Source organism: Tachysurus vachellii, chromosome 12, assembly GCF_030014155.1.
Source record: "Tachysurus vachellii isolate PV-2020 chromosome 12, HZAU_Pvac_v1, whole genome shotgun sequence".
Lineage (NCBI taxonomy): Eukaryota > Metazoa > Chordata > Actinopteri > Siluriformes > Bagridae > Tachysurus > Tachysurus vachellii.
In genome coordinates, this window is record NC_083471.1 from 5,458,433 (window position 1) to 5,477,101 (window position 18,669).

The following is an 18,669-nucleotide window of genomic DNA, read 5'->3' on the forward strand; positions in this document are numbered from 1 at the left end:
CAAGGATGTGAAGTGTACAATGTCATACGTACATCTATATATTTATCAATCAAATCCAGTAAAAATATTTCAACGATTTTCAAACACTGTCAGGAGATTAGAGGATGGAGGGTGACACGTTCATGTTTGTCAAAATTATAAGTGAATTGGTCCTTTCATAAATTGCTTAATTTAGGAATGAATTGATCCTGTGTTATAGAATGTACTCTATTTACATTTAACACCGTATTTTCGGGAGATTTTTTCGAAATGCTAATTATCTTCACAGCCATCTTCACTCTGAGCTAAAATGTGAGGATTGAATGGTATTAACAACAGTAAAAAAAAAAAAAAAAAAAGGACAAAATGTATTTATCTGTTGATTCATTATTGTATTATAATATCTGTAAAGATAAAAGTGTGCTCATAGGATATTTGATGGGTTATTAAAAAAGGATAAGGTTACCTTTTAGTACAGACTGAAATGTATATATATGTACATAGTATATATATATATATATATATATATGTGTGTGTGTGTGTGTGTGTGTGTGTGTGTGTGTGTGTGTGTGTATGTACACAGAACTGTACACAGAATTATTAGCTTGATGATTAGGAAACTTTTCACGTCAGGAAAGTGTGAGGTAAAATTAATTTTTTTTTTTGAGTAACTGGTTTAATTTTATTTTCTATTTTGTTTTTATCGTCACCACGAAGACACAAGACAACCTTGTATTATAATTTATGTAATCCAGTCACGTTACTTCAGAGAGATTATGAATTAGCTCTTGTTAGCTGGCTAAATGGCACCAGCAGCGCTGACATGTTGACATGTTGATTGATTATAATTTTCACTGTTAGCCATCAAGCTAACATGTACTCAGTGTTTATTCTATTATTGTCAGAGGGTATAAAAATAAAAAGAAAAAATATATATAGACAATTGTCTTGCTAATAATTTAAGAAAGCATAGTGTAGTTAGCCAAGCAAAAGTCAACTAGGCAAACGATTTATAAAGTTAAACTTTAGATTATTGAACAGTTTGTACAGAAATTAGTCCAATTTTCAAGCGATTTATAATAATAATAATAATTATTATTATTATTATAACATTTTTATTTATTTTAAAGTTCAGCAGATAGAAAGTGTGCATGAATTTTTTGCAATATATTTTTGTAAAAAAAAAAAATGCTTCACAAATTACAAAACAAAAAACGGTGGCAATACTTTTGCATGCAAATGAATACGTGTATATTAAAAAAAAAAAAAACATTTAATATATAGACCAAATACTTTTTCCTTAAGATGTGTTTTTACTTATATATACATACTTTATTTTTTAATCATTTTAAGTACACACTCAGAAGATATTGTGTATGTTAATCTGCAGAGAATGAACGACAATTATTCGTCGAACGACGAATAACAAAACGAACGTACAGCGATCAAGATCGTCTGTGATTGGTCAGATTGTGTACCTTATAGTTACGCTAAGTCTGTGCTAAAAAACAGGTTATTTAATAATGGGATTAATTGAGAATATAATAATAATTTAATTTAGATTCCTAAAAAATTTTAACATATCTTTGAAAATCAATACTCAACATTGTCTGGATATTTCTTTATGTATTACTTTATATAAAACACTTCTTAAGTGCTGTATTCAAAATGTTTCCTCAAAATTCTTCTTTAAAAATAAATAACAAAAATATTTTTTTGGAATTAGTTTAAAAAATGAATCTTTCTTTGCCTTCAGTCACACGAAATTATCATATCCTCACTTTTATCGTTGAGCCTGGTTTCTTTTTGGACTAGGTACACGTTCGTCTCATTGTAAAGAGCTGTTTGTTTGTTTTTTCTCTTAAATCTGCTCGCTTTAAAGCTCTATGAAGTATGTTGTTCTTTTTCACTTAATTGACCTGTTCCATCTGATGCTTTTTTTGCATTTATTTGTGCTGCGTTAATTTTAATGTACATATGTGTAATATGGTGATTAGTTATTTGTTTAAGTTTCAGCTTTTCGACAGCTTGCCTTAAATCTGCTGAATCTGTTTTACTGTTTTTTTTTTTTTGTTTGTTTGTTTTTTGCAATGTTAGATGGAGAGAGATTCTGGAAAGATGCGTGTTATGGTGACCGGTGGCACTGGGCTGGTGGGCAAAGCCATAGAGAAGGTGTTGAATGAGGAAGGAGGAGCAAGAGATGGAGAAGAATGGATCTTCCTTTCATCCAAAGATGCCAACTTAATGTAAACACCTCTTTTTTTTAAATTCCAAATACAATCCTATGTATAATAGGAGAGCAAAATGTGCCATTTGGACATCCCAGAGGGCCGGTCCTTAAGGTAGAACAAGTGTATACACTGAGTAAGCATGTATTTGCATTTGTTTGAATCTTTTATAAGAGTTGTTTTACTGGGAATCCATAAGGTTTTGCTCCTGTAGACCCATGTTTTAGTTAAAAAATGGTTCTAGTACTGTATTCACATCTTTTAAATATATTTAACAAGCACATTGTTGTGTACAAACGGTTCGATTCCTGCTTTAGGGATGTAGAAGAGACAAAAGCTGTGTTCCAGAAACATCGTCCAACACATGTCATTCATCTGGCAGCCATGGTGGGCGGTCTCTTTAAAAACATGAGACAGAACCTTAGCTTTTGGGTAAGAAGCAAACACACTTTTCTCTTAATAATCTTATGTCCATTAGCTTCGTCTTTAATGCTATAAGCGATCATTTCCCAGACAGCATTCAAACGGAGACATTGTGAACTCTTCCACATAATCCCTCAAGATCGTAACACCGTCTTTACTCAAGCGCGTCTCGTTTTAAGAGTAGCTACTTCCTGAATTAAACTACAGTAGAATCGAAAGCTCGTGTTCTAGTTCAGGTTCATGTGTGTTATGCTAATAGAGCTTTTCAGGCCTATACCCGACCATGAGACATATTCAAATCATTTGGAAATGGATTGCAGATACTTTCTGTTCTCTCTCAACAGCAAAAGAAAAAACTACCTAACATTATGTGTTGAGATATGTAAAACAAAAAGCTGCTTGTTGGTGACTCACAACTTCTTATGAGTTTAAAATAGAGCTGGGCATAAATATAAAAAGAAAAAAAAAAAAAACACAGAAGTTATATCTGCTAAAAAAGATCACAAAGCTCATACTGTTTTTGTTTAACTGTAGGAACAACTGAGCAGTTGTCCGGTGTTTCTTTTTTTAATTAATGATTATCTGCACTACGGTTTAAAATGCAGCCTTTTTCGGACGTTTCCTTAGTCAGAGACTTGGAGTTTTAGCGGTAGCCTGGAGTTTTGCATATTGTTTGCAACCAGGATTATAATGCATCACATTCCAAAACCCTCAAAGAGTCAAAGAGGTCTAATCATTGTGTGGCTGATGACAGCTTGATGATACCTGTGCTTTAAATAATGTAAGAAAATCACTCTTCCTTACAAGATCTCTTAATGCCTGTTGGTCGTCTTTAACATACTCCAAATAGTTCTTTTGACCAAAAAAAAAAATATTAAGCTAATAAAAATCCTGCCAGTTACTTTAAACTTTGGGATTTCAACCTTTTTTTCCCCCCTGAGATCTAAGAGCTACTCGTGTTCGATTATTACTAACATTTATTTACATAGCTTATTGCCCTAATAAGCTAATTCTGTGTGAAATTTTAAGTCAATATGGAAGTCATATGTATATATATATATATAACAAATCATTTTTAATACACATAAGCAGCATGTTAACTGCCAACTGAATGGATCTGCTATTTGTTTCCTTATCCAAGCTACTGAATTTGAATGAAATGATGATACACAGCTTTATGGTTAATGGTTAATTTGATCTTATTTACTCAGAAGCTCGCGAGTGATGTGTTGGAGATCCCTGCTTTAAACACGTATTTGCTGCAGGGGTACAATGAATCTATATGTTACTAGCCATAATCTCTATCCAGCAACCATCCCTTAAAAAAAAGAAGAAAAAAAAAAGATGATTTTTGCAGACTATTATTATTAATATAACATAATTTCAGCAGATACTGGTATAAAATTAGTGAAGGCTTCAAATTATACCTGTTCACTGATTGGATTGTCTTTCAGAGAAACAACCTCTACATCAATGACAACGTGCTACAGACAGCTCACGAGTTTGCCGTGAAAAAAGTCGTGTCCTGCCTTTCTACCTGCATCTTCCCAGACAATACCACGTACCCCATTGATGAGACTATGGTTTGTACGCTTGTCCTGAATGTAAACATAAATCTGAATGTAGGGACACTTTTTCCTTTCATCTTACTAGTAAATATATTTAGCTTGAACGTGTTTTCTGCTCTCCGTGAACTGTGTGGTTGTATACGGACATCGACCTGAATCTTATTTCTCTCTCTATCAGATTCACAATGGCCCACCTCACGAATCCAACTTCGGTTATTCTTATGCTAAACGAATGATTGATGTCCACAACAGGTGAGTAATGAGATGTTGCTGATGTAGCATCTTAGAAATACCTGTAAAAGCTGTATTTTTATTTTTTTTTTGTAGATTGCTAGCGGTTTGCTAAAACCTGTCCGGCATCGCGGAGTCGCACGTCGTCAGTTTTATTGAGCACTGAGCTTTGACCGGCTGCTCCATTATAGCTTTGGAAGTAGGCTTGCTTAGAATCAAAGCCCTTCCTCAGTCTCAGTTCTCCAGCAGACTTAAAGGTTCCTAATCCCTCTTGATGAACATGGTGCTACTGCTGGTGCTACTGCTGAGAATAAGTTATTCTCAGGGTGTTAAACAGGTCTAACTTCACCATGCTTTACCCTGGGGAAGTTATTCACAGGGTAATGAGCGGTGCTACCTCCACCATGCTTCACCCTGGGTAAGTTATTCTCAGGGTGTTAAACAGGTCTAACTTCACCATGCTTTACCCTGGGGAAGTTATTCACAGGGTAATGAGCGGTGCTACCTCCACCATGCTTCACCCTGGGTAAGTTATTCTCAGGGTGTTAAACAGGTCTAACTTCACCATGCTTTACCCTGGGGAGGTTAATCACAGGGTAATGAGCGGTGCTACCCCCACCATGCTTCACACTAGGGAAGTTATTCTCAGGGTGTTAAACAGGTCTTACTTCACCATGCTTCACACTAGGGAAGTTATTCTATGGGGCATGTGTGTTGCTTGGATTTGCCACCTAACAGAGTGCTTTTTCAGATGAATTTCTTTATGCTCTTCTTCTTCTTCTTTCGGCTTTTCCCTTCAGGGGTCGCCACAGCGAATCATCTCTCTCCACCTATCCCTATCTTCTGCATCCTCAACACTTGCACCCACTAGTTTCAAATCCTCATTAATTACATCCATATACCTCCTCTTTGGCCTTCCTCTTTGCCTCCTGCCTGGCAGCTCCATGTCCAACATTCTCCTACCAATGTACTCACTCTCCCTCCTCTGAACATGTCCAAACCATCTTAATCTCGCCTCCCTAACTTTGTCCCCCAAACGTCCAACATGGGCTGTCCCTCTGATGTAGATGAATTTCTTTATGCTACTCTTTCATAAAGCCCAGCTTAACAGAACTGATGTGTAGGCGATCAGTTGTAACATAACTTCATTGTTCATGCCACTCCTTGACCTGATGATGCCTAAATCTTTTCAGAAAACCAGATACCATGAATGAATACCTGAAAGACATGTTCTAGTGCAAGGCTTTTACTATATATATATTTTTTTTTTTGTACAGTAATTTTATGACTTAAAAAAGCATTGCACGTTATACATACAGTGGTGTGAAAAAGTGTTGGCCCCCTTTCTGATTTTTTACATTTTTTGCATGTTTGTCACACTTTAATGTTTCAGATCATCAAACGAATGTAAATATTAGTCAAAAATAACAACACAAGTAAACACAACATGCAGTTTTTAAATGAAGGTTTTTGTTATTAAGGGAAAACAAAATACAAACCTGTGTAAAAAAGTGTTTGCCCCCTAAACCTAATAACTGGTTGTCCCACCCTTAGCAGCAAGAACTGCAATCAAGCGATAACTTGAGCTTGAGGTCACGAACAGACTGTCGCAAATTGTCCTTCAGGATTTTTTTGGTAGACAGCAGAATTCATGGTTCCATTTATTACAAAATCAGCAATTATCAGCAAAACAGCCCCAGACCATCACACTACCACCACCATATTTTGCCGTTGGTATGATGTTCTTGATGCAAGGCCATTTTTGCCCAGTCTCTTTCTTATGGTGGAGTCATGAACACTGACACTTAAATGAGGCAAGTGAGGCCTGCAGTTCTTTGGATGTTGTTGTAGGGTCTTTAGTGACATCTTCGATGAGTCATCGCTGCGTTCATGGGGTAATTATGGTCAGCCCACCACTCCTAGGTAGGATTGCCACTGTTCCATGTTTTTGCCATTTGTTGATAATGTCTCTCATTGTGGTTCGCTGGAGTCCCAAAGCTTTAAAATGGCTTTATAACCTTACATAACCTTATCCAGACTAATAGATCTTTTGCTCCTGAATTTCTTTGGATCTCGGCATGACGTGTAGCTTTTGAGGATCTTTTGGTCTACTTCACTTTGTCAGTCAGGTCTTATTTAAGTGATTTCTTGGTTGCGAACAGGTGTTGCAGTAAACAGCCCTGGGTATGGGTAGAGAAACTGAACTCAGGTGTGATAACCCACAGTTAGATTATGTTTTAACATAGGGGGGCCAATACTTTTTTACACCACTGTAGCTAAATATTAATACACATTCATTCTTCCTGTGTCTTTGTTTTTTTACAGGGCATATTTTAAACAGTACGGTCAAAAGTACACCGCCGTCATCCCCACAAACGTCTTTGGTCCCCATGACAACTTCAACATAGAGGATGGCCATGTTCTCCCAGGACTCATACACAAGACCTACATAGCACAAAGTAAGAAAAACTAGCATGCAGCACATACATATTCTGTCTTTCCACAAGTTTTAATTCAGAACGAGATACAAGTCCTAAGCTGATGAACTTTCGAAGGTGTATAACAAGCCTCAACCAGCTTGTTACCGGTATCAGGTATCAGATGTTTACACACACAGTTATTTGACCTGTTTGCAAGGAGCGTTATCAGGCCGTGGGAGTTTCCTTGTTCTACCAAACGGTTGGCTTTCTTTTGGATAAATTCAATTCGGTTCAATTCAATTCTTTTGTATAGCACTTTAAACAAATGGACTTTACAGAAGACTCAAGGCTGGAAATATTTATTCAACCTAGTTGTAAAGTTTTTACTTAGGATTAAAGTGCAGATGTTGGGCTCGCTCTGGCTTCGGCTTGCTTGAACAACATGTGCTCAGGACACTTGTTAAGATCCGAATCAAACACGGTTTATAGTTTTTTTATATTCAAATTTTACCTCCTTGTTTGGTTAGTGCCTTTTATCCTGGTTTATATTTATATTATAGCTGCTATAAACAGAGGTTTAGTCACCACTTTTCTCCCAAAGATTAAACAAAGCAGCTTGTCATAACTGAATGTGACAAAGTCCACTGTTCTGAACTGTCCATGGAAACCAACTTTCTTTTACAACCTTTAGATGGCTATACATTATTCTTTGTTAAACAATGCTTTAATGTTATGTGAGAGACCACAGAGAACCTTAATGGCCTAGTTAACTCTCTCCTTTCCTATAAGCAAATATTACCTTCCCTAAACATACCTTAATCGGTATGAGATAGGGAGCACGATAAAGAGCTAAAGAGATTATACAGATTATTTAATGTACTTATTATCACATGCATTGTATATTATTAGACGCGATTATCCACAGAGACTTACATTTATGTCATTTATAAGGCTGAGCAATTGGAGGTTAAGGGTCTTGCTCGTTGGCCCAGGAGTGGCAGCTTGGTGGCTTTGGGATTCAAACTCACAACCTTGTGGTTTGGTTTGTTTTTGATGCCATTTTGAGGTGGGAATTGTTTGTGGGTAAAAGTCATTCACATACTAAACAAGACATCATTTTCCCATCTGATTGTTCGTGACGTCTTCAGGTGGTGATGATGTCTCTTCAGTTATGTTGTTTATTTCACTGACCTTTTTACGGTGTTGTATTGTGCCATGGGGTGATACAGATAACCTGACGTATTCCCAGAGTGGTTTTCACTGATAAGAAGATCAGAGTGTCTTCTCTCATTCCGAATGAGCTCCTGTTCATCTGCACAGGACAGCTTTATGATTGTCAGCGACAAAAGTGCTTCAAAGAACCTTGATTGCGGATTTGATCCCATGAGCAGGACTTTTTATGTTTAGATTTTATAAGAAAGTTCTAGTAAACGCTGTAAAATTTTACACAGGTTCAAAAAACGTGAACGTCTGTCTTTCCGCGGTAATTCATTGGAAGACCATCTCTACTAAAGAGCAGCTTAGGCTCAGTGGTAGCTCAAAAAGTGGTTAAAGCTCTGGGTTGTTGATCGCGTCCCTTGAGCAAGGCGTCGCCCTTTGCAAACAGCGTTTTTTTGAAAATGTCCTCCAAGGTGGGTAGTTTAATACCGGTGATTAGTTGGGCGGTTTTCACCACCCTTTGTAGGGCTTTACGGTCTGAAGCTGTGCAGCTGCTGTACCACACTGAGATGCAGCTTGTGAGGATACTCTCAATGGTACAGCGGTAAAAGTTTTCCAGTATCCTGTAGCACAGACGAGACTTTTTAAGTCCCCTCAGAAAATATAGGCGCTGTTGTGCCTTTTTGATCAGGATGGAGGAGTTCAGAGACCAGGTGAGGTCCTCAGAGATGTGTATTCCAAGAAACTTGAAGCTGGGTACACGCTCAACAGAAGTTCCGTTGATGTGAATTGGAGGATGAGTGTGATTGCCAGCACGTCTGAAATCCACGATGACCTCCTTGGTCTTTTTGGTGTTAAGTTCCAGGTTATTGTCCTCACACCATGCTACTAGGTGCTGGATCTCGTAAGTAAGCCGTCTCGTCAGACCTTCAATCAGGCCTACCACTGTGGTGTCGTCTGTGAACTTTATAATGCTGTTTGAGGTATGGACAGTTATGCAGTCATGCCCGATGCATGAGATCACAGACACAGGATCCTCGTGACCTGAGGTAGTTCGGATAAGCGGTAGAAAATGAATGAATGAATGATTTTTTTCTTTCAGTCCATCCTTCTCCTTTTTTATTTGTTTTTGTATTAATTAAGCAAATATAATATAGAACTTCTCCTAGGGACACCTAAGAGTTAACCGTTCTCTCTCTTAATCCCACTCTTTCTCACACCCTCAATGACTCACACAGCCACATACACACAAAGTGCCGCTTTATCATTTTACAGAGAAAAGCAGAAAACGCAAAGCAACGGCGAAACCGAGAATCGTTCCATAAAAAGCTGCAACGTTTCAAACGGTTGTTAGAATGACTTATTAAACTGACTTGTTAAAGGTGCCCTGCCACACGTATTTCATTACTTTTGTGGTAATGTCTGAAGTTTACCATGGACTCTGTAACATTTTTTTGTGGAAAAAATGCCTTGGTTACCTTGTTTCAAGCCATTCTAGTGTGGTATAGAAATCCTGCAGGAAGACTCAGCTCGATTTGCGCCAGTTCTCATGAATATTCAAATGAGCTATGCAGCTTGGCTCCGATTGGCTAACCGCTAGGATATGAGAGCATGACTATTCATTCACCCAGCACAATAAGTAGCCTAGGCTAGAGGAAATTTGTTTAAAATCACCTTGAATTGAGGCAGAATGGCTTCTTCACAAGCCCGTTGACGTTCAGCCATCCTTGCTGTATAGGAAACTCACTGAGCTACACGAATTCTGGGGGCGCGGTCTCAAGTGGGAGAGCTCATGAATAGTAATGAGCTCAGTCACTCTGACATCAGAGTCACCAGCTTTTCCAACTGAGCTGATTTCTCCCCTTATTTCTTTTTAAGTGTCTAGAACTGACCGGGGAGGTAACAGTTCGTTTTCACATTCACGACACAACACAAACACATATGGACCTAACACATATCAAAAAATACAAGTAAAAACGGTTTTGTGTGGAAGGGCACCTTTAAAATGACTTGTTATTGAATCTGCTCATTATTCGTTTTAGATTAATGGAGAAAAATTGGAGTGTAGGAATGTGAACTCACTGAGTGTGAGCTGTTACTACAAGTGTGCTACTGTTAACATACATATTATACTATATATAAACCTTCTGACCAATCACTTTCAAGCCTTCAGCTACACTGTGGTATAATTACACCCAGCGTATTGATAAAATGCAGAAGAAATGACTGCTTCTGGGAAAACAATATGTAGCTTGCGTCACACATCCGGCACACTGACAGCTTAATGAGATCTTACTGTGGGAAGAATGTTTCAAACACACTAGACAAATTTACTCAATATGCTCTACTCAGACCAAACCAGTCTGAGACTTCAACCGGTTTCATGTCCTTCATGTCCTCGTCTTTCGACAAGCCACGTGTTTTTTTTTTTGTATTATTTGTTATGTTGCCTTGTGACATACTTCGAGCGGAACTGAAAGACAACCACACCTACAGTAGATACTACAAGATATCCTATTGTGTATTCAGTCCCAGGTTAGGTCATTCCTTTCCAAAACATGCCATGAACAAATCATTTGTTGTAATAGCAAGCACAAGATAAGGAGTTGGAAGGATTTTTGTCTAGATTTCTCTAGAAACCAGTGTCACATAAAGGTTTTAAATAATTTCAGAAAGTTCTGATACACAGTACCTTGCAAAAGTATTTTATTCACTGTACTTTTTCATATTTTGACATGTTACAACCACAAACAAAAATGTATTTTATTAGGATTTTATGTGACAGACCAACACAAACTGGCACATAATTGTGAAGCGGAAGGAAAATGATAAATGGATGGTGTCCAAATTTTTGTTTACCACTAAATATCTGAAAAGTGTGGCGTGCATTTGTATTCAGCCCCACTGAGTCTATACTTTTGTAGAGCCACTTTTCACTGCAATTACAGCTGCAAGTCTTTTGGGGTATGTCCCTACCAGCTTTGCACATCTAGAGAGTGAAATTTTTGCCCATTCTTCTATGCAAAAGAGCTCAAGCTCATTCAGATTGGATGGCGAGCGTCTGTGAACAGCGATTTTCAAGTCGCCACAGATTCTCAATTGGATTTAGGTCTTGACTTTGACTGGGCGATTCTAACACATGAATATGCTTTGATCTAAACCACTCCATTCATTCATTCATTCATTCATCTTCTACCGCTTATCCGAACTACCTCGGGTCACGGGGAGCCTGTGCCTATCTCAGGCGTCATTGGGCATCAAGGCAGGATACACCCTGGACGGAGTGCCAACCCATCGCAGGGCACACACACACACTCTCATTCACTCACGCAATCACACACTAGGGACAATTTTCCAGAGATGCCAATCAACCTACCATCTTTGGACCGGGGGAGGAAACCCCCGCGGCACGGGGAGAACATGCAAACTCCACACACGCAAGGTGGAGGCGGGAATCGAACCCCGACCCTGGAGGTGTGAGGCGAACGTGCTAACCGCTAAGCCACCGTGCCCCCTTAAACCACTCCATTGCATTTGTATTTTGCATGTAATTTCTCTTCTGTAAATATTGTAATTGTCTCTTTGCATAAAAAAAAATAAATAAAAAAATAAACCACTCCATTGTAGCTCTGGCTGTATGTTTAGCGTCATTGTCTTGCTGGAAGGTGAACCTCCGCCCCAGTCTCGTCTTTTGCAGACTCTAAAAGGTTTTCATCTAAGATTGCCCTGTATTTGGCTCCATCCATCTTCCCATCAACTCTGACCAGCTTCCCTGTCCCTGCTGAAGAAAAACATCCCCACAACATGATGCTGCCACCACCATGTTTCACCCTGTGTTCAGGGTGATGTGCAGTGTGTTAGGTTTCCGCCACACATAACGTTTTGAATTTTGGCCAAAAAGTTCAATTTTGGTCTCATCTGACCAAACGGGATTTCTTATGGCTTTCTTTCAACAGTGGCTTTCTTCTTGCCACTCTTCCATAAAGATTTCCAGATTTGTGGAGTGCACGACTAATAGTTGTCCTGTGGACAGATTCTCCCACCTGAGCTGTGGATCTCTCCAGCTCATCCAGAGTTACCTTGGGCCTCTTGGCTGCTTCTCTGATTAATGCTCTCCTTGCACGGCCTGTCAGTTTAGGTGGACGGCCATGTCTCGGTAGGCTTGCAGTTGTGCCATACTCTTTCCATTTCCGGGTGATGGATTGTACAGTGCTCCGTGAGATGTTCAAGGCTTGAGATATTAATTTATAACCTAACCCTGCTTTAAACTTCTCCACAACTTTATCCCTGACCTGTCTGGTATGTTCTTTGTTCTTCATGATGCTGTTTGTTCACTAATGTTCTCTAACACACTTCTGAGGGCTTCTGAAGGCAGTTGGTTTCACTGGATTTTAGTTAGGGGTATCAGAGTAAAGGGGGCTGAATACAAATGCACACCACACTTTTCAGATATTTATAATTTTCCTTCCACTTCACAATTATGTGCCACTTTCTTTCGGTCTACTTCATAAAATCCCAATAAAATACATTTTTCTTTGTGGTTGTAACATGTCAAAATATGAAAAATGTTCAGTGGGTATGAATACTTTTGCAAGGCACTGTAGCACTAACAGCCTTGTATAACTATTTTAACTAAGTTGGAACACTGTGTGTTTTGTGTTGTAGAGGAGGGGACGGCTCTGCAGGTCTGGGGTTCTGGCCGTGCACGACGACAGTTTATTTATTCGCATGATTTGGCTCGACTCTTTCTTTGGGTACTCCGGGAATACGATGAAGTGGAACCAATCATATTGTCAGGTAATCAGATTCTTTCTATATAGATAAGTTGTCTACAAAATCATACAGGAGATCATGAATCTCTAATTGTTTTCTCTTTTTCTCAACATGTAGTGGGAGAGGAAGACGAAGTGTCAATCAAAGAAGCTGCAGATGCCGTAGTCGAAGCTTTGGAGTTCAAAGGGAAAGTTGTCGTATCCTTTGACTCGTTCTCGCTCATACATGAATAATTTTAAGGTTGTTGTTTATTATCTGAGCGAACAGTCGGCTGTAAACCCAACTCAACAAGTATAACGTTTGTTCAGGAGATCTTCTTGTTCATTCATAAAGCTGGGCACCACATCGGTCGAAATTGCTATGAAATGAATTAGCGTTTAATAGTTATTTGTTTTCCTTTGTTAGAAGATGACCTCAAGTTTAAATGTCAAAGCCATGCATGCTGAGTGACAGCTGGCTGACTTCATGTGTCTCAGGCAAAGCACGTAACAGTAGCTCAGGCAAAGCACGTAAAACACCAAAGGTTTTGGTGCTACTTAAGATCCACTTTTCCTGGTTCAGAGCCGGTGCTTTGGCTGTCGAAAAAGAAAGAACTGGTTCTAAATTAGGCTCCGAACCAGCACTCAAACTGCCTCGGTGGAAAAGGGGCATTAGAGAAGAATACATCCAGACACATTAAGCTCATTTATCTGTAACTTTAGTGTAACGACCGTATCGAATGCTGATCCGAGGTCAGCCGCCAAGTATCTCCTACAGAATAAACCTTGACCTTTTATTTTCAGTATGATACAAGTAAAGCTGACGGGCAGTTCAAGAAAACAGCCAGCAACGCTAAACTCCGCAAATACCATCCTGACTTCACCTTCACTCCTTTCAACAAAGGTAAATTTCAGAAAGAGATAATGTACATACAGTATCAGGGGTGTAACCCAGGACCAGTCACTGTGTCAGCTCTTCAACCTGAACATTTCCATAGCCTCAGCTGTTTCACTCGGGTTAATAACAGATCTCCACCAGATGCCATGTAGAGCTTTGGATCAAGCTTTCTGATCTAATTTGACTCTGTTTGACTTTGTTACATGACAGAAACCTTTGTTTGACACATTTAATTCAGTTTAGTTCAATTCAGTTTGTGTAGAATTTCATCTCTTATTTATATCTGTGTCAGTATTCATCTAGGATGGATTATCATTTCAGTCCAATAATAATGTGATAAATACACTAGTAGGGATATATCTCAAGCACAGCTAAACATCTCACACACACACACACACACACACACACAGAACCAGTGTTGTGCTAGTTAGAAATAGTAACTAGTTACCGTTACTAGTTACTTCATTCAAAAAGTAACTCAGTTACTTTTTTGATTACTTACACCCAAAAGTAACGCGTTACTGCTAAAAGTAACTTCTTAGTTGCTTTTTTAAAGAACGTTCTTTAATGTTCCCATCAATGCCCTTTATGCGTTGTGGTCGATACAAACGCAAAACTGACTTAAACACAAAGTAATTTTTAAACACTATTTTATTTAAGTCAGACCAGCACAAACTGAATATATCACAAGGATCACAAGCTGTGGTGTTGAGTCCTTAAAAATGTTCCTTTCACAGCTTAAGTATGAAAACTATCAACAATGTACAACACAAAACATTTTGAAATAAATAAATGAAAGCAATCTGAATTATTCAGAATCAATTTGGAGAAACTCGGCACCAAAAAACTGCTATTATTGTTATTATTACTATATATGCTCAACTAAAGTGAAATAATGAGCATATTTCCACTTTGAGAAACTCGTCTTGCTCTCGCCTTGACTCGCCATTACTGACGCACATACTTGAATAAACAGAAACACGCCCACAGCGCGGCGTCTTCGTGTTTACAGGTTGGCGTCCACCAATCCTACAATGCGTCGCTGCTGTAAACAGGTTAGACTGGAGGCTACACTTCAGCCAAAATGAATTAATGTAAAAAAGTAACAGACAAACGCACCATATGGTAACGGTAACAGAGTTACTTTATTTAAAAGGTAACGCGTTAGAGTATTATGTAACTGTCAAATGTAACGTTATTGCTCAACACTGCACAGAACATACTGTACTTATTCACTGTAATAGCTGCTGTTGACTTAATTATGCAAAGTGCATTACAAACACCCCATATAACACATACAGACTAGTGGAGTTTTTAAATCTGCTTTTGTCTCTTTTTTTTTTTTTTCAGCCATCAAGGAGACCTGCGAATGGTTTGTGGCCAATTATGACATGGCACGCAAATAAGGACTGAAAGACTGAAGAATGCCACTTGATATTTTTTTTTGTTTTTTAGGACTTTAGGTGACATTACAACATTACACCAGTTGCACTATTACACAGAGTACATTGGCTTATTATTATTATTATTATTATTTGAGAAAAACTTGAATGATAGCTTGATACGATAAGTACAAATGAAACACACCTGAACATGAAGTTAGTGGAAAAATACTCAACAACAGGGCGATGTGATACAGTCTCGACTCGAAGTATACCACCCCAAAGTCGATTCCCACCCCAAAGTGTTTTAATTCCACTTATACACCACAGGAAGGCCAACATAAACAAGTTATTTTCGTTTAAGAACAACGTGTCATGTTATTCTTGTAAGTTTTTGTTGTGAAAGGTCTGAGAAACAAGTTTTGTTTTGTTATAACACCTAGAAATATTTCCTCATCAGTCAATATTATAAAGGACTGACATCTGAGATTTCTAACAATGGTGTTTAATAAATATCTCCACAGAGAAATGTCCAAAATATAAACCACTAGTTCAGCTGTTACTTTAGAATATTTATATATTCCTATAGTGTATATTTCTATAAACCTGATCAATAAGATTTTAGAATATAAAATGTCAGTAAGTTTACTAAACCCTAAGTGCAGGGCATTTCTATATTCCTTCAATTTTGAATACCTAGCTTCTAATCGGATTGGGTTTTCCCGATGTTAACCCTTACAGCTGTTACAGTTAGAGAATAACACATCGCGAATGCCTTCAAATCATCGTAGCTGTAGTGAAGAAAACATGTATCGTAACAGTCCCTTAATGCTACTTCACTGTGATTTCATACACACTTGTCCTCTTCGTCTTCAAGCCTTCGCCTTAGCACTACTCCTTTCGGGCTGAGAAAGAGCTGTGGCTTGCCTCATTTCTGTTTTTCCCCCCCCACTTATATAAATAAATAAATAATATATTACAATTCAAATCCATTGCAAAGGTGCAATACAGTAAGTATTCACACCCCTTTATTTTTCAGTTTTTCTACAACCCTACCTCTTAACGACAAAGCAAACACCGAATACGAGACGTTCTAGCACATTTCATCATTCCCTGGCATTTTGTTTTTAACAGACATCATTTAGATTGGCAAGCATCTGTCTAGCATGTTCTAAATGGTCATGATGGTTATCAGAGCAAACGAGGACGATGGATTGCTTACACAGCTCAGAGGCAGATCTGGGGGAGGCTACAAAAAACTTTCTGCTGCATTCGAGGTTCATAAGAGCTTAATAGCCTCTATAATTCTTAAATAAAATAAGTTTCCATCCATAGAGCTGGTCACCTGGTCGATCCAAGAAATCAGGCTGAAGTGTTTTAATAAGGAGCTACTCTGTGTGATTAGATGAAACGTCACAGACATGTGAAAGCTTGCTTGGAATTTGAAAAAAATAAAGAAATAAATAAATATGTAAATAAATAAAGCTACTAAAGGACAAGAAAAATTTAATTTCTCAGGTCTGATGAATTGAAGTGTGAACTCTTTGGCCTAACTCCCATGCGTCATCACTTGATGTGACGATGAAGCACGGTGGTGGTAGCAGCATTCTCATTATTTGGCAGACACTTTTGTCCAGATCGACTTGCATTTTAGTTCTCATTTGTACATCTGACCAATTGATGGTTAAGGGCCTTGCTCACTGGTAACCTGTTGTGGGGGTGTTTTTCAGCAGCAGGGCCTGGGGCACTGGTCAGAGTAATAGGAAAGCTGGACACAGTAAAATGTAGTGATATCTTTATCCAAAAACTGTTCCTGAACTTTCAGGTCCTCAGAAATTTTGGGCCAAAGGCTCTAAACCGTGCTGAAAGGACAATGCATGCATGGCTTAGTGCCTAGACATCAAACATGTCTGGAAAAAAACCTGAAAATCTACAAAGCTTGTCGTACTAAAATTAGATATGAAGCTGTAATCGCTGTTAAAGGTGATTCAACTTGAAGTTCTGACAAAAACCGGAAGGATTTTACACTATCTTCTCTACACTAAAATAAAGTTGTTGTAGGGTATTATTTGTTTGTTTTATATATATATATATATATATATATATATATATATATATATATATATATATATATATATATATATATATATACTGTATATTAAAATGTGAACATGATTCCAAGAGTGTCATCATGAAATAAATCATTTAATAGCTACTTTCTTTATGACCAAATGTTGGATGTGATAGAACTTTTCTTTGCCAGGATGTTAACAATGTTTTTACTCTGATCTGAACAGCGTTGTATATAATTTATATGATGATAAGGGTTGATGAGGATGTAATGACATCTTTGCACATCGGTGACTAAACGAATGACGTTTAAATTAAGATTTTCTGTAAAATTATCTTACAGATTCAGATTAAATATATATATATCTACGAAACATGGAGTCGAAGGTGTGAAAGTGTGTTACTGTTTTTGTAGATTTCATAGAAATATATATATATATATATATATATATATATATATATACACACACACACACACACACACTAACCTGGAATGAGATGAAACGTTAGATCTTTAATACTCTAAGCTTACTAATGCTAAGTAAGTTAAGATTATTAAATACTGGTTTGTGGTATAAACACACATTAGATAACAATTCTGCGAAACACACTGTGTGGGCTGTGTTTTATAAAAAAGCATTTTACAGGTAGACGTGTACGAACAGGAAACTCATCATAGCGAAACCTGCAGAACTGGAACTGCGTGTACTGAACCGAGTCTAAATATAGTAGGAGTATAGTATAGTATAGAAGTATAAAGCCATTAACAAACAAAGAATGATCTGCTTGCAGTTCGGAGCATCTGTGGACAAAACGACGGCCCTTTTTAAAGCGTGTATTCCTTACATTCATTGCTTAGTTTTATAAAGCCACCTTGAACACTACAGAAGGTGAAACTATAGCATTAATAATACTGTAAGCTTTGTTATTGTCCCCAAGGCAAAAGCAACCTGATCCTCGTCTTTTGAAAACCACATTATATGCCAAAGAAATACCCTTATTTGTATAACAGACAAAATAAAAGGGACTGGGACTGTTGATATCTAAAGGATTTAATACTCAATACTGTTCATGTGACCTTTAGGATCAGTATATAGACTTAAAAATTGATTTATGCAGAACAGACACTCAGAGAATTCTATTAGTTTAATCATTTTGTAATGTATTGCTATAAACTTTCTGCCTGGCAGCTCCAAGGTGCACATTTAGTCCTCAGATGTGTCTGGATATGTTTACTCCTGGATCTCCAGCTTTCTCTGGTCTGGAGTATCCCTGCTTTGTGCTCAGTGTCCTTAAGATTCAGTATAATACTGACCAAAATTAAGCAGTTATTAAAAATGATGAATAGATTTACTGTTGTCTCTTAAGATAACTTTATCTATATTGCATTTAAACAACCAAGCAGTTGAGGGTTAAAGACCTTCCTCAAGTGCTCAGTAGTGTTAGTGCTGGATTGTTAACTCATGATCTTCACAATGACTTAACCACTGAGCTACAGAACTATAAAGCCACAAACAGTAATGATGAAAATCCCTTTTCACCCATAGACCATTAGACCTTT

General features: G+C 37.8%; 1 protein-coding gene across 4 annotated transcripts in view; it reads left to right on the forward strand.

The window, feature by feature from the left end:
* LOC132854610 (GDP-L-fucose synthase-like) overlaps positions 1-17,482 on the forward strand; it is a 20,874-nt gene extending 3,392 nt beyond the window's left edge. For 3 of the 4 annotated variants that reach the window (XM_060883140.1, XM_060883137.1, XM_060883139.1), the window contains exons 2-10: positions 2,077-2,225; positions 2,525-2,639; positions 4,085-4,213; positions 4,377-4,450; positions 6,755-6,888; positions 12,673-12,804; positions 12,898-12,977; positions 13,563-13,662; positions 15,007-17,482. In XM_060883140.1, coding sequence (XP_060739123.1) covers positions 2,077-2,225; positions 2,525-2,639; positions 4,085-4,213; positions 4,377-4,450; positions 6,755-6,888; positions 12,673-12,804; positions 12,898-12,977; positions 13,563-13,662; positions 15,007-15,062 — 969 coding nt within the window. In that variant the 3' untranslated portion in view covers positions 15,063-17,482. Of the gene's footprint in view, positions 1-566; positions 624-2,076; positions 2,226-2,524; positions 2,640-4,084; positions 4,214-4,376; positions 4,451-6,754; positions 6,889-12,672; positions 12,805-12,897; positions 12,978-13,562; positions 13,663-15,006 lie in introns of those variants that run through there. The other variant, XM_060883136.1, reaches the window with a different exon arrangement.
* Positions 17,483-18,669: the final 1,187 nt, after the last annotated feature.